The 16,154-nt window shown below is 37.8% G+C and overlaps 1 protein-coding gene across 2 annotated transcripts in view; it reads left to right on the top strand.

The window, feature by feature from the left end:
* The window catches only part of FRMD4B (FERM domain containing 4B), a 350,691-nt gene that overhangs the window by 321,538 nt on the left and 12,999 nt on the right, over positions 1 to 16,154 (top strand). For both annotated transcript variants that reach the window (XM_051980657.1, XM_051980648.1), the window contains 9 exons: positions 2,142 to 2,218; positions 4,750 to 4,888; positions 5,591 to 5,732; positions 7,432 to 7,565; positions 7,653 to 7,772; positions 9,709 to 9,937; positions 12,459 to 12,515; positions 13,928 to 14,075; positions 15,589 to 15,708. In XM_051980657.1, the coding sequence (XP_051836617.1) occupies positions 2,142 to 2,218; positions 4,750 to 4,888; positions 5,591 to 5,732; positions 7,432 to 7,565; positions 7,653 to 7,772; positions 9,709 to 9,937; positions 12,459 to 12,515; positions 13,928 to 14,075; positions 15,589 to 15,708 (1,166 nt within the window). The remainder of the gene's footprint in view (positions 1 to 2,141; positions 2,219 to 4,749; positions 4,889 to 5,590; positions 5,733 to 7,431; positions 7,566 to 7,652; positions 7,773 to 9,708; positions 9,938 to 12,458; positions 12,516 to 13,927; positions 14,076 to 15,588; positions 15,709 to 16,154) is intronic.

Raw genomic sequence — 16,154 nt, 5'->3', positions numbered from 1 at the left:
TCTTTTCCCTTCCACCCCTTCATCTCTAGAGAAATTCTCCTCAGGGGTAGAACATTGTCCGTCCCTCTGAGAGTTCCTTCTCGAGAGGGAAGGAGTGGAATGGGGAGGTGTCATTCGAGAGAGCTGCTGATGTCAGTAATGTGTCAGCAGTGGGAGGTTAGGTCTGTGAAACCGAGTTACACCTTAGAAAGTGTGTGATGAAACTCAGACTGGAGCTCCTTAAGGAAGCACCCTAGCTAGGTAGGTAGGGGTGGGAGGAAGAGGAGAGGCTAAGGAGGGGGCTTCCCTCCCCTTCCTCTGCTACTCTGGAAGACCAGAGATGCTCCAAAGGATCACATTTCACTGCTGGATCTTTAACAAATAGGTATGTTTAAAAAAAAAACAAAAACTTTTGTTTGAATGTTCCTCTGTAGTACCCTTTGAACTCGGGGCAGGTTTAAGAGTGTAGATGGCTGCATGTGCCCTCGTGGAGGGAGTGGGGGAGCATGGAGAAGGAGTGCTCTGCGTTTTATTTTTCTGTGTGTGTTTGTGAACCAGGATAATTGTCTTCGGTAGTTCCACATTCATTCTAGTGGGTACAATTTTGTCTTCCCAGGCACCAGAGCACCTCATAAATTTCTTGCCCTGAGACTTCAGTAACAGTGGTTAGATCCTCAAATATGATGCGTTCTAATTCAGCAGGAAAACTCCAGTACTGTTTGGGCAGCTGATAACCTATTCCCGGGAAGGCTTTTTTCCATCGTGCTTTTAAAAATCCAGCCATTGCTGTCCTGTACGCAAGCAAAGGTCTAATGATGGCATGAAATTTGTAGACTAATTATTCAATGAGACTCAAGTGGAACTTTTTTTTTTCTTTTGCAAAGAAGGATTGAACTTAATGGAACATTCTAAAGTTCAGGTTCAATGAGAAGAGCTCCGAGGAACCAGCAGGTCTAGACAGAAAGCATTATTAATGAACTTGATAACATAAGTCCATTTCAAATGGAGCTAGACATCTTTAATTTCAGGAGTCAGGTGCTTTCATCAAAGCTTGTTAGGTTTTCAGGCAGACGGTGCTAATTGTTTAGGATAAAACATATGGGATGAACTAGCTTAATAATAGAGGGATAAATGGAAGTAAAATGTGCTGTTGAGATGCCCTCCTTGCAATTTTCCTTTACTGAGGAGGGGATGCCATCTTTTACTCTGCATTTTTGCAGAGAATTTCCTCTGGTTGCCGGGGTATGGAAGAACAGGTGACAGCAGACCTGGGCTACCCTATCAATAATGCAAGCTTAGTTTTACTTTCACTTTGATACTGCAAGTTTGCAAAATGTATCCCTTCAGGGTCCAATTGAAGCATTCATTCTGTAGAGTCTTTTTGGAGAATAGTAGCACATCCTGACTATAGATTAAAAAATGAGCTAGAGATTCCCATAATCCTCCTTTCTAGTTGAGTTCAATCAGACTAAAATTCTTGATGGAAGGAGCAGAGGAAAGGACAGCAAGAAAAATACCGAAAGCTGCCTTGAACTTGACTTTGGGGGGTTTGATTATTCCTCTCCCTCTTCCAGCAATCTGGGCACTCCACCTTCAATCTGCAGTTTCCTATTTGCAAAATGAGGCATTTGGAAGCCATTGATCTTATCTCTCATTTGGGCATTCTATTTGCATTTTATCTACACAGATTCAAAATTATATGGCACTAGGGAAACTTATCTGTGAGGTAAAGTACATAGTAGAAGATTATAGGTCCGTAGATTTGCTATTAAAACCTACTCTCCCCTCAGTGGTGTGCCTCTCTGACTCGATTCTGATAAGAAAGGAGCTACATTTGAACTGTGTTTATGTTCTTTATGGCTTTGGGGCTAAAAAGTCTTTGAAAACAGATAATGCATTTATCTATATTTACAAATTGGGTTCCTGATGTTTTAATAACTAATTGGCTTTCTTATATGCAAGGATCTACAAATCACTTAAACTCCAAGAGCCTTCCTTTCCTTTAGTCAGCTGTAAAATGGACATGGTATCTACTAAAGTTATTATGATGTTCATGAAATAATGGATCCAAATGACATTGGAACTTTTAACACGACACAGGTTTAACATTTAACCTTTTAAAATTGAAAATACTTTTGTTTTCTGTTCCTTTTATTATTTAGTTATTTCAATGGAAACAGCTGGAGAATTTATATTTCCGTGAAAAGAAATTTGCTGTGGAAGTTCATGACCCTCGCAGGTGAGAATTATGGGTGTTTTCCTAAATGGAAAGGAACAATTGTTTTGAAAACTAAATTGAAAAGTAGCCATCTAGTTGAATTAAGATGATTTTGCCTTTCTCCCTTACCCCCCAATAAATGGAAAGTTTCTAGTTGTTAGGATTTTAACTTTACAGATGGGTGAGAAAATTCGAATTCATTGTATTTTGAAAGCTTGGAGGTAGGAAAGAGACTGGTATGTGGGGAAATGTGTTTTGTGCTTGGAGTCAGAGACTCTAGGGGCAAGTCGCTTTGCCTTTTGGAGCCTATTTCCACCTCCAGAAATATCAACTGCCTCATTTTGTAAGGCTTCCAGCAGATAATACATGCAGTTTGTCCTCAGACTTTTGGAACACCTTATATAAAGAATTTTGTTCCAAAGCATCAACTTTTCAATTATGGTACCAGCATCTGTTTATAGAAACTTATAATCTGCTTTGAAATGATAGGGGGAAAAAACCATGGCAAAAACAGGGAAGCAAAGAAAGCCCTAAGTCTAGTAACAAACAGATTTTTCTCCTATTGGGAAAAAGAAAATAAACCAAACCATGTCTCTTTAGGTCACAGTTCAACTGAAAACCAGGTCCTATGTTTTTAGGCGCCATCATGAAATAGTAAAAAGAGTACTGGGCTTGGAATCATCCAATCTGGGTACAGATTCTGCCTTTGACATTTGTTTGCTTGATAAACAAGAGCAATTCATACGATTTTTGAATCTCGTTTTCCTCAATATCAGAGAAGAATGATATTAGTAATTCCCATCTTGATAGAATATTGTAAGGCTTCCATGAGATAATACATGCTAAAGCTCTTTTATATAAATGCCATATATTATTATTGAGATCTGCTAGATGCTAGACTGTAGGGGGAAGGGGGAGGATATAAAAACAAAAATAAAACTGTCCCTGACTTCAGAAAGCTTATCTTCTATCAGGGAAGAAAATAGCACCCTAAAGAAGTATATGCAAAACAAATATAATAAAATTTGGAGGGGGGATGATTTAGCAGCTGGAGAATCAGGAAGTCTTTTGTAGAAAAGGCAGTGCTTAAATGGATTTTTGAGGAAAACACAAACTGACCACATTACATTCTAGGCACAAGATGTAGCCAATGCAAAGACAGTGAGCTGGAAGAAGATGGATATCATGTGTGAGCAACACAAATGAGACTCAATTGGTATCAATTGTAGAGTCTTGAGAGTGAGAGTAGAATGTGTAATAAGGACAAGAAAGGTTAATCCTAGAAGTCAGTTCTAGTGTCATGACTAACCTGGCAGTTTTGAAGAACTTAGTTATAGCTCCAGCCTTACAAGCCAGCCCCTTTCTTCTGAACCTCAGTTTCTTCATGTGTCAAATGAAGGGCTTAATGATCATCAGAAATTTAACATCCTAATAATCTATGAAATCAATCCTTTCTGTCTTCCATTTCCTCAACTATAAAATACTGATATACTCCTTTTTTTTTTTTTAATTAACATTTTTTTTAAATAACTTTTTGTTGACAGAACCCATGCCAGGATAATTTTTTACAGCATTATCCTTTGTATTCGCTTCTGTTCTGATTTTTCCCCTTCCTCCCTCCACCCCCTCCCCCAGATGGCAAGCAGTCCTTTACATGTTAAATAGGTTACAGTATATCTAGATACAATATATGTGTGCAGAACCGAACAGTTCTCTTGTTGCACAGGGAGAATTGGATTCAGAAGGTAGAAATAACCCTGGAAGAAAAACAAAAATGCAAGCAGTTTATATTCATTTCCCAGTGTTCTCTCTTTGGGTGTAGCTGCTTCTGTCCATTCTTGATCAATTGAAACTGAATTAGCTCTCTTATCGAAGAGATCCACTTCCATCAGAATACATCCTCAAACAGTGATACACTCCTTATTGAGAGGATCACATATAAATAGAAGCTTTAAATGGGGCACTGCCCATCCTGCTTCTAATATACTTTGATCATTTACCTTTATTTAAAAATTGTCAAAGGGTTTTGCAAAAATCAATGGTAAAAAAATTATCAATTCATATTTTTAGAAAATTAAAAAACTTCAATAAGAAAAACATTTTTTTTAATTGTCAGGCTCTACAAGGAAGTATTATCTGAATTAAGATTTAGGTTAAAATTAATCTTTCCAATCCCCCATAGTTGCAGTCCCTCTTTAAGGTCATCTTCTAGTTCCACTGTATATGTCTCATACAATCATTTAATTTGCATGTTGTCTCCACCAGTAGAAGTTAAGTTCCTTGAGGGCAGGAACCATGTATTTGTCTTTCTTGTATTCCTCCATGCTCATCAGAGTGTCTAGCATACAGTAGGTGCTTAATAAATGCTCCTCATTGGCTAATTTTTTTTTTCTTGAAAGGAGCAACTTTTAAGTGTTGACAGTAAGATAAATGATTAAAAAAAAATCTTATTAAGCACATTTTACTCGATGCTCGGCCAAGCCAGAGGCAAATAATTATTTTTCCCCTCAATGAAAGGCACATTACTTTAATAGTCATCCTGAATGTTTTAGAATTTCGGTATCCAGAAGAACCTTTGGGCAGAGCGGACTTTTCGTGCAGACCTGGTACGCCAATGCTTCTCTCATCAAATCCATCTGGGTGATGGCAATCAGTCAACACCAGTTTTACTTGGACAGGAAACAGAGCAAAGTAAGTTACCAGATGTATTATTGTAGAGGGTGGGGGGATCCAACTCCCTTGTTTAGTTTCTAAATAGAGGATATTATTCAATTGATGATAAGTTGCCTGCAGATGAGAACATCCCAGAAATTTCCTTTTGATGACCCCGTAGTCTTTTTTAAAAGTTTTTCTGAGGGAGGGAAATAAGATGTGGAAACGTATAAATGTGCGAAAACTGACATCCAGTTCACATGCGTCTCAGCATTTGTGCTTCTTCTGTAAGATTAAAGGCAGTGGGTTGTGAAGCTGTTGTGATAGCATGAGTAACAAAAAAACAATTATGAAAAACCAGCCCACATAACAATGTATACAACATTCTGGCTAACAATGTAACTAGTAATCCTTCCCTACAGGTCCCCACACCGCTTGCAACAAAGAAAATGTCATTAAGTCTAACCAACCCAGATCTATCTAATAATGTGTACAACATTCTGGCCAACAATGTAAGCAGGGTTTCTTACCCATAGGTCCCCACACCACTTTTAACAGAGCCTTGGACATTTCTTTACCCCCTCCCCACCAACAGGAAGGATCATTTGCCTTCTGAGACCAAACTGGTTACTTATGTAATCTTTCCATTACATTCTCTAAGAAATCTAGAACCATGTCATTGTCTTTTCCTCTTATCCTTAGTTGGGATGACAATAAAGAATTTTCTCTTGGCCCCTGCAGGCAAAAATTCCCTCCGCCAGGAGTTTAGATGACATCGCCATGGACCTAACTGATACAGGCACACCCAAGGTTTCCAAATTGATGACTTTGGAGGCAAAAACTCAGTTCATCATGGCAAGCAATGGTAGCTTGATCTCCTCAGGTAAGCTATTAGATTAGAATGGCTTCTAGTCCCTTATTCTGCCCATTGTGACTTTGTTAGCCCTCTCTGCCTTTTAAAATATGTTGTCTTAAGCATAGCCGTCTCACGGAATTTGTGATTGTAGTCCTCATTTTTTTTTTTTCAATCTATATTTTCCAATTCAAAAGAAATCCCTCAAATTGAGGGAATCTGAAGGACCTCTCCTGCTTCTTGACATATTCTGATTGTATGACCCTTCACAAGTCACTTAATCTCAGTTCCCCCAACTAGCAGGTTGCAGAGAAGTTGTCAGTCTGCATCAATAGAGGAAATGTTCATACGGGGAATTCTCTGAACTGACGAAATTACAGATCTGAACTCTCAAAAAATAAAATTTAATAAAAGAAATAGCAAATAACAGATTTTAACTTTGTACAAAATTGTATATATTTAGCTTGCCTAAAATAGGTTCTTATCTTTCAAATCTCCTTATATAGTTGAGCTCATACTTAGAACTTTGTGGGAACCCCTCATGACAACTCAGTAATAACAGTCTTCCATAGCTCCCTATTGCCGCTGAAATAAAATACAAACTTACTCCTAAAGTTGACATTTAAAGCCTTTTAAAAGGAGATTTCGTTTCTGTCTACCTTTCCATGCTAATTTATTTTATTCCCTTTCATGCAACCCATGTTTCATCAAAGCTGAACTGCTAGCCCTTTCCTAAATGTAAAATTCCACCTCCCTGCGCCAAGCTTTCAAAAAGGCCATTCCTGCATACCTGGAATTTACTCCCTTTCTCACCTTTGCCCTTTGGAATTCTGTGTTTCCTACAAATTTCCATTTGAGCACTGTCTTGTTTGATGATCCCTTTCCAATTTCTAGTACCCTCTCCTTACTCCTACCCCCAAATAAAACATATATTCTAAATGCTTTCTGTACATTGCATCCATGAGAGATAAATAATACTTTAAAATATGTTTCCTGAGGGCAGCTAATGTTTTGTTTTAAGTTTTGCATTTCCAATTCCTAGCATATAGTAGGAGCTTAATTGTTTGTTGAGTTGAATGAAAGGGAACGATGGGATTGTCTTTTTGCTGTACCTCCCATCTCCATGGGCAAATGTCTCCTCACTTTCACCTCAGAAAATGAATTCTCTTCTTTATTTTATCATAATTTCCCAGAAACACCATCAAATATAGCTTGGCCTGCTGGAAGAGAACTGGATTTGCAATCCCTAAGTGTCAGCTCAGATCCAACTTCTGCTTTTTGCTAACCGTGTGGCCCTAAACAAGTCTCTTAACTGGACTTAACTTGTTTCCTCACCTGTAAAATGGGGATATTAACAGCAACTTCTTTGCAAAGTTATTCTGAAGTAAAGATTAGATAATAAGAGTCAAATACCTGTCAAGTGCTTTGCAAACATTAAGCTCTATGAAAACATCAGCATTATTATTATTACTCTTATTCAGGCCCGTTTTAGCACCAGCGTCTATTCGATGGCCAGAATCATGAGAAAATGTTCTTCTGTTTCCTTTGATTATGTTTAGAAACAAGAAGAGAAGAAATAAGCTCTCATTTAATAGCTGGTTTTGGCTCTATGGCCTTTGTTCTATACAAAGGAAGGAAATTTGATTCTCGAAAAACTCCCCTGCTCTCCCCTTCCCCCCCAGTTTTTTTTTTTAAACAAAGGAATAAATAATCAACCCTCTTTCTTCAGGTTCTCAAGACTCAGAGGTCAATGAGGAACAAAAGAGAGAGAAAATAATGGAACTGAGAAAGAAAGAGAAGCTTCTCCAAGAAAAACTTGTGAAGAAAATGGAGGAACTTAAGAAGATTTGCCTGCGAGAAGCAGTGAGTGACCTCCACTCCATGTCCTCAGCCTATTTTGACCCTTGGGTCAGTGACACTCATCCCATCTCACTTCCTTCCCCTTTATAGGAGCTCACGGGTAAGATGCCAAAGGAGTATCCACTGAATTCAGGAGAAAAACCCCCTCAGGTTAGAAGGCGTATAGGCACGGCGTTCAAACTGGATGACAACTTGCTTCCCAGTGAGGAGGTATGCCCCTTGTCTCGGAAGGTCTCAATGGCAATTGGGAGGAATGGCAGGGGGGAAGAACACTTTTGGCAGACTCTGGTCAGCTTGTGGCTCATTACTCTCCTTCGTTGATCTACTTATTAATCTCAGCAGATGTATTAAAAAAAAAAAATAAAGACAATTGGATTGATTGTTTCCTTTAACCAACAAAACAGGAGCTAAAAGACAAAGCCCTGAGATGAAAATGGAGATTTCTCTCTTCCCTGAACAGTTTTCAGGAGAGAATTATACATCTTCCCTTCTTCCCCTCAAACAAGGATAAATGGACTTGTTTTTTCAAAGCCTCTGGACTAGAGCTCACAGTGATGTACATGGAGCCCCAGGGAGGTACAGCCTCGACGTGGTAGTGATGAAAACACAGTGAAACTCTGTGCTTTGGAAACATGGTAGCTCCAGCCCTCCAAAGTAAATCACACCCCCACCCCACTCCCAAAGACTATTTGATAAATGAGGAAGCATTGTGGTCGAGTGGGAAAAGTGCTGAATTTGCAGTCAGACAATAGAGGATTGATTTGTGGGTTGCCTCAATGTCCCCTTGGGTTACTTTCTGATGAAAGTGGTCAGTCACGAAAATAGAGACTGTCTTGACAGGAAAGTAATAGTGATAGTCTCGAATTGCAGAATGAAATATACGTTCTGCAAATATAATCCATGTGGGAATTTGTTTGACTTAGCTGAATATTTATTATATGGACAGTGTTCTTTCCCTTCCTTCTTCTTTTCTTTCTCTTCCTTCTCCTCTTCTTCTCCCTCCTCTTCTTCCTCCTCCTCCTCTTCCTTCTCCACTTCCTCTTTTTCTTCTTTCTCCTCTTCTTCCTCTTCTTTCCCCCTCCTCTTCCTTCTCCTTTTCTTCCTTCTCTTCCTTCTCTTCTTTGTCTTCCTTCTCCCCCTCCTCTCCTTTCTTTCTTCTCATCTTCTTCCTTTTCCTTTTCCTTCTCTTCCCTCTCCAAAAGTGGAGGGTAGGGATAGGCTAGCAAAAGAAAGAGGATTATTGAGGAATAATCAATAAGAAGAAGAAGGAAACACAGAGAAGCAAGATAGCTTTGAAAACTACATGTTGAATTGATTATATACTTATAAAGGAAAAAGGGAAAATCTATATTTATTAGAGATCTGCATTTCCATGTTCGATTCTCTTTTCCTCTTTTAATTTGCATACGGTAATGACTATTGGAGGGGGGAGAGAGGGGGAAGGCCTCAGTACAAAATAATTTATTTTAAAAGAAGGAACTGGATTTGAATCTGGTCTGAAGTAGTTGTGTTTTGGGGAACAAGTCATTTGTGAGCCTCTCAGAATCTCTTGTTTCCTCATCTGTGAAAAGAGTTAGAAACACCCCAAGAAAGATAGAGTTGTAGTTCTTTTAATTTGGCAAATTACAAAAACAATAGCGGTTTACACTGATATAGTCCCTTTAAGTTTGCCATTTGTTTTCATGTACATGTCATTTATATACCACAAACCCCCACAAGTGAGATTGGTAGGCAGACACTCACCCATATTACAGATGAGGAAACTGACTTAAAGGAGCTTCTTGACTTATTCACGTAGCTAGTAAATGGTAGACCTGAGACTTGAACCAAGGGCTTCCATCTCCCCAAATTTAGCACTGTCTCCACTCTGCTGCATTCCTTTTTTTCTCACTCATGAGCATTCCAATGAGGCAAAACCCACAGGGACTCCTTGTACTCCAATCTAGAATACGCATGGAGTTAAATCCATGGTTCCTCTGCAAAGAACACAAGCTTTTTGAGGAAAGGGACCTTTTATGTCTAGTGTTGGTTTTGTGGCAGGACAGTAGGAATGATTTTGAATGAAATGGAATTATTATTGTGCAGTTCTTGAGTCTGTATTTGTCCACCTGGGTCTTCATTAAAATACTCTCTCATAATCATACAGGATCCTGCCTTACAAGAGCTGGAAAGTAATTTTGTCATACAACAAAAACTGGTGGAAGCTGCCAAGAAACTTGCCAATGAACCGGACCTCTGCAAAAACGTGAAAAGAAAACGGAAGCAGGAGTACGCGGATGCTGTGAAGAAGCTACAGGAGATTGAGAATTCTATCAATGAATACCGAATTACATGTGGCAAGAAACCAAGTCAGAAAGCAACCCTCATTTTACCAGGTAAGCACCAAGCAAGCCACAACTTCTTCGTTTTAAGTTTTCTTTAAGCCTTTCCAATGGGACTGCACAACAAGCCTTTCCAAGTGACTTTTTCACATAGCTGAAGGGTGGATGGAAAAATCGAGGCTGGAGAGGAAACTTTGACAGGCCAAGAAACAATGAATTCAGAAGCCTCCCAAGAATGTGGACTGCTTAATTCAAATAAACCTGATTTTCCAGGGCCTTGCTATGCCATAATTTTGTCATCATTGGGTGGAATCGGTTTGACTTTTCCGGACAAGCCTAGTTTTGTAGATGGATTTTTGGTTTGTCGGACTATTCCTGCCAGCCAAAAGTTTTAATTCATAGAAGAGAAGATGATCTGCATCGGAGCTCTGCTATAATTTGGGGAATTAAGGTGCAGATGCACAAAAGTTTTTCATGCCTGCGTTTTCTTAGGAAAAGCTGGCTCAGAGACTTAGGTAGGGTGGGGCTTTGAACAAATTCCTTCTTTCTGTCATGACCAATTAATCAACCTTGAAGACAGAGGTACAATATCTCCAAGATTTCAGGTATATCCGAGTCTACCTAAGCATATGGTTCCTAAAGCAGTTATTTATTGCTTTCTGATGACAGGAAACATGAAAGAAAGGAAGCTTGCCGGCCATATTCAGCCACAGCAAGAGAGTCTAGGATGATTTGGCTCTTAAATTATACATGAAGCAAAGGAACTTGGTAAATTGGTTCACAGAGGAGCCACAATCTGGGTTTTTATTCCAATCTTTTGTCCATTTTTACCTTTGTTGTTTGATGTAGTGCTGGAAATATTGGTGATATGATAAGAGAAGAAAGAGAGATTGAGGGAACATAATGACAAAGAAGAAATGGCATAATCACTTTTTTTGTGAGCAGATAAGATACTTAAGAGAATGAATGAAAACATTAATCAAAACATTCCAATCCTAAAAATATGACCATGAGTTTATTTCATAGGGTTCTGGATGGTACAGACCATACATGCACACCTGAGCCAGGGAAGGCTCTGCCATTGTTGCAGATTTCAGATGGGCATGCTGACATTTGGCGCACCAGATGGCATAAGCATCTGAGCATCTATTGACGGGAGGAGGGGATTGATGTTATTTTTTTTATTAAAGAAAGAAAACTGATTGTCAGACAGCTGACCAGCTTGTCATTATGCCTTTAGGCTTTAATTCCTGCTAATTAAGAAAAAAAAAAAAAAGACTGCATGGAAATAACCAAGATGAATATTTAAGATGCACAAGGTTCCCTTCTTGGTGACTTTTTAAGGTGGGGAGGTACTCTTTTGTCTCCCTACTTGTCGATCAAATCACTCCTCTTAGGAAAGGCTTACTGCTTTTTCTGCATCTTTTTCATCAACTAGAAATTTCACTGAAGGATTGTCTTTGAACTGGTCTACTGATTTTTCAGGCTTGGGTCCTTCCCTTTGTCATTGTCCTAGTGCACCCCTCCATTTCGTCACTACAGAGTTTAAAAGAGACCTTGAAGAGAGAACTTTTATATTAAATGTGTAGTAAACTTTTTCAGTGACTACTGCTGCTACTAATATTAATAATATCTATTATTTTAATGGTGCTTTAAAATTTTAAAGGCAAAGTCATTTACTTCTGTTAGCTGATTTGATCCTCATTACCCCTGGGGCTGATGTTATTTGTAGATAAGGAAACTGAGGCTAAAAGGTTAACTACTAAAGACACACCGATCATATGACCATAAGATTATACCCTTAGTGATGGAAGAATATTTTCGAGATCACCTAGTCCAACCCTTTCATTATACAGATGAGAAAGCATGGCTCCAGAGAAGTGACTTGTCCAAAGTTGCACAAGTAATGAATGGAGTGGCAAAGTCAAAATTTTAACCCTGGTACTGCCAGATCCAAATATAATGCTTTTGTGACTGAATCACACTAATTCCCCATAGCTTATGAAATCACAAGCTATGATTATGTGAACAGCAAGGTATGATGGAATGAAGTCTGAGTTTGGACTCATAGGACTTTTTTAGATGGTGGCCCTATCATTTCCTACTAGCTAGTTATTTTGGGCAAGTAATTTAACTTCCCTTCTCTTAGATGAGATAACCTTCTAGGTTCCTTCTAGTTCCTAGTCTGTGATCTCATGAGCTACATTCATTAAACTTAAGAGCAGGAAGAGAGCTTGGAAGGATAGTGCTAAAGTGAGGATGATGGGAATTATATTGCTTCATTTTGCAGTGGCTCGATGTTAAGCTTGATAATGGCTTTCATTGGACCAGAGGGTGTCAGATTGTATAAAGGATGGCAGGAAGGAACCAAGATGGGAAATTGAGGAAACATTCATATATGTAATTCACGTTGCTTATCACTCCCCCCAAAAGAAGTCTTGGATAGAAAAGCTAAATAGATAATTGTTCTCAATGTGTTCATTTGAAAAAAAGAAAAAGAAATGTTTTATTATACTTTACTAAATACATTCTATATTTAAAAATTCTTTTTAAGAGATTAAATTTTCCTTCACAGAAGATATCATCCCATCTGAAAGCAGTTCTTTATCAGATACAACAACCTATGATGATGGTGAGTTTTTCCCCCTTTTTTAAACATGACTTTTCTTTTTAAACTTAAAAAAAAAACAAAGTGTTTCATCTTTTCTCACTTTTAAATTCTGTGTATTACTGAGAATTAGAATGTTCTGCCTCTTATATTTTCCCCTCCAATAGAATATAAGTTACCCATTCGAAGATAATGGATATTTTGGTTAATTGAACATATGATATAAGATTATGGTTTTTCAGAAAATCAAAATGGAGCAGAAAAAAATAGAGCTAATTTCAATACTAAAAGTGAATATATTAAATATTTCTTGGATTTCCGAAGAACAGCAGCAGATCATATGGTATAGTATTTCTTGTTTTATAAAACATATCCCTCTTGATATCCCAGAAAAGAGATAGATAGCCAAAGTATCATTATTCCCCTTTTCTACATAAGGACGCTGAGGCAAATGAGTTATCCCAGCATTATATAATCAATAACCATCTTCAGGATTTGAACCCAGGTCTTCTTTACTCCAGATAGCTCTTTAAAGATTGAGAATTGGTAAAACTTTCCCAGAGTCAGTAAGCATTTCTTAAGTGCCTACTATGTACCATACATGGGGCTCTAAACACTGGGAATGTAAAGGAAAAAAAAAATTCTGTTCTCAAGGAGGAGATGATATATAAACAGCTATATATACAAGCCAGCTATGGGAGACAAGTAGGAAATAAACTAAAATTGTGAGGAATTGGGAAAAAGACAACAAGTCGTTTGTTTTAAAAGTGGTGAAATAATAGTCCCAAGGCCATGTTGTTTCAAAGTGGTGAAATAATAGTCCTAAGGCCATGTTGTTTCTCTGGCAAACTTTATAGATAAATTTGATTTGAGAAACCCCAGGTTATGCTCTTGTTCAATATGTCTTCCTTCAAATTTGGTAGGTGACTAAAGTTCCTCCCTGTCAGAGTTACTTTTTTTGTTCCTTTATCTTGGGACTCCTCTTTCTCAATGAAGATAGTCCTGAGAGAGATGATACAATAAATCAAAGACCATAGAAGGGGAGAAGTAAAGGTAGTTTCTGGGATGGTGACAGAAGGATACAGATAAAGGGGTGAAGAAACAGAGGTAAAAAGTAAAAAGAGGGTAAAGTTACCAGAACTGAATCTGTTTTCAGGGCTTGATTTGCTGGAATGTAATTATATTTCCTCTCTTACACATTTTCACTATTTACCCATTCCAATGGAGTGATTCTTTTCGAGGAATTGACCCATTTAGTGACGCAAGAATGGTTTCAGACCCTGGTGGGAGGTGGGGAATACTTTCTTTTCCATTAACAATTTCCCCCCACTTTCTGAAGGAGGATGCCTTTACATTACAAAAGAATGTGTTCTTTGCTAGGTGGTCAGATACATTCCTTTTTAGGTTTTGATAAGAAATCTTCTCATTTTTCACAGCCAACGACTCCTTCGCTCTCCCTTCCCAACGGTCCAGTTCAGTTCCGCATTCTCCAAGAATTCCTCCACCCAAGTCTCTTGGACTGGAAAGAATTCACTTCAGGAAGTCTTCCATGAATGAGCAGCTCATGGAAGGAAGGCAATCCAGGTAAGATGCTGGATGCTAGTTTGTTTCTGTTACCAATTCAGCAAATTTTTATTAGTGCTTACCCTATGGTCAGCACTGCCAGGACCAGCATCACTTTGGGATTCTTTTCTCAAGAAGTTCAAAGCTTTTCCATCTTTGACCTTGTTTATCCTACCCATTTTGCAGATTGAAAAGCTAAGGCCCAGTTATAAAGCTTTTATTTCCTAACAGCAAATAGAATTGTTCTAAGGGACTTTTTTAAATGAAATTTTATTTTTCCCCACTTTATCAAGCAGTTATTTTTTTTCTCCCTCCCATGTCCTACATACACAAGAGGAGGGAGGGGGGGATTGAGAGGAGGAAGTGAAAAGAAAACCCTTATAACAAATATTCATTGATAAGCAAAACAAATTCTTATGTTGGACACAAGCAAAAATTAAAAAGTATTATCTCTGCATATTGGTCCATTGCTTCTCTAAAAGACAATGGTAAAAGATTTTTTTAAGTGGCATTTAACTATTTGTGTCTTTGTTAAATTCTTTTTCATTGCTGTTAAAAGAATGAAGAATTAAAAGTGTTAAATAAAACATGAACAAAAGAATTTTTAAAAGAATAAAAAAAGAATTAAAGAATAATAAATATATTACTGCCTATTTGTTTTTTCCTTGAGGGCAAAGTCTTTTTTAATTTTACCTGTGCTCCCAGCACTTAATATCATGCCTGGCACATAATAATAGCTGCTTAATACTAGAAATTCAAGAAATTTCTTGTTACAAAGTCCATTTTAGAAAGCCAAATAAAGAAATGTTGGGGATGCCAGATGTGCATTGTGTACCTTAATCTCCTCCTCATCTCTAAAATCCTGGCTGCAGACCCGCCGGGTATAGTCAACAAGATCTGGATTCAAAGCCCATCTCACTTATTAGCTTGTTTGTTCAACAAATATCTTTAGTTCATTTTTTAAAAATTATATCTTCTATGACTCAAAAGAAATATGTCCCAGGAGTATTAGCTTCTTCTCTCTATGCAAATGTGAAATCTTTGTAAAGCATTTTCTAACTCTTTATGTGTCTGTGAGCCAGGATCTGAGATTTCTTTCCCTTTTCACCAACTCAGATCACAACCCCATCCCTAACTTGATTGAGGCTAATTAATGTGATTTTATCAGGGGCACCTAGCTAGAGTTGGGATTTGAACCCAATTTTTTGAGACTTCAAGTCTAGTATATTCTTTGGTACTCTACTGTACCTGTCTTGTAAGTATAAAGAATATAATACATGCAAGCGATTGTTGCTGTTCTTTAATATTCATTAATTCATTAATATGAATTAATATTCATAATTGAATAATATTCAATTAATTCATGAATTAATATTCATTTAATATTCATGCATAAAAACAAATGAGGTTCCTTCTTTTTAGCATCCACCCAGTTTCCTTTGGACTCTTGGTAAGTTGAGTGTTAACTGCCGGTTGCTTTATCAAGGGTATTTCGAAACCAACAACTAACAACTGAATCTCTTCTTTTTCCTAGAGAAATATTGTCAACACATAGCAGTCCCTATAGGACCCTGGAGAGGCGTTCCCAGGGAGGCAGAAGCATGCCGACCACCCCTGTTCTCACCCGAAATGCCTACAGCAGTAGCCATTTAGAGTAAGAGTTAGATATTAATTTGGGTTTATATTTTAAATAAATAAATTTATTTATTTATTTATTGGGAGGGGCAAAGGGTGTTGGATGTATTTAAATCAGGAGAAACGTGAATCTTATTTTTTTAAAAAAAATAAGGATTGCCATTGTTCTGTATCAGCTTATATTCATGGGTTTCCTTTTTTTTTTTTTTTTTTTTTTTTTTTGGCTAAGGCAGTTGGGGTTCAGTGACTTGTCTAGAGTCACACAGCCAAGAAATGTTAAGTGTCTGAGGGCAGATTTGAACTCAGGCCCTCCTGACTTCAGGGCAAGCGCCATCTAGTTGGCCTGGGTTGACTTAAAAAAAAAAAAATGTTATTTTCTTACACTCTTTTGCTAAGAGAATGCTGTAGAATTTTTTTCCAGTGGCATATGTGATTTTTTGCTACCAGATAAATAGCGTAGCATCT

This window comes from Antechinus flavipes, chromosome 1, assembly GCF_016432865.1.
Source record: "Antechinus flavipes isolate AdamAnt ecotype Samford, QLD, Australia chromosome 1, AdamAnt_v2, whole genome shotgun sequence".
NCBI lineage: Eukaryota > Metazoa > Chordata > Mammalia > Dasyuromorphia > Dasyuridae > Antechinus > Antechinus flavipes.
Note: the sequence above shows the minus strand (reverse complement) of the source record. Positions and strands in the feature narration are given on the sequence as shown.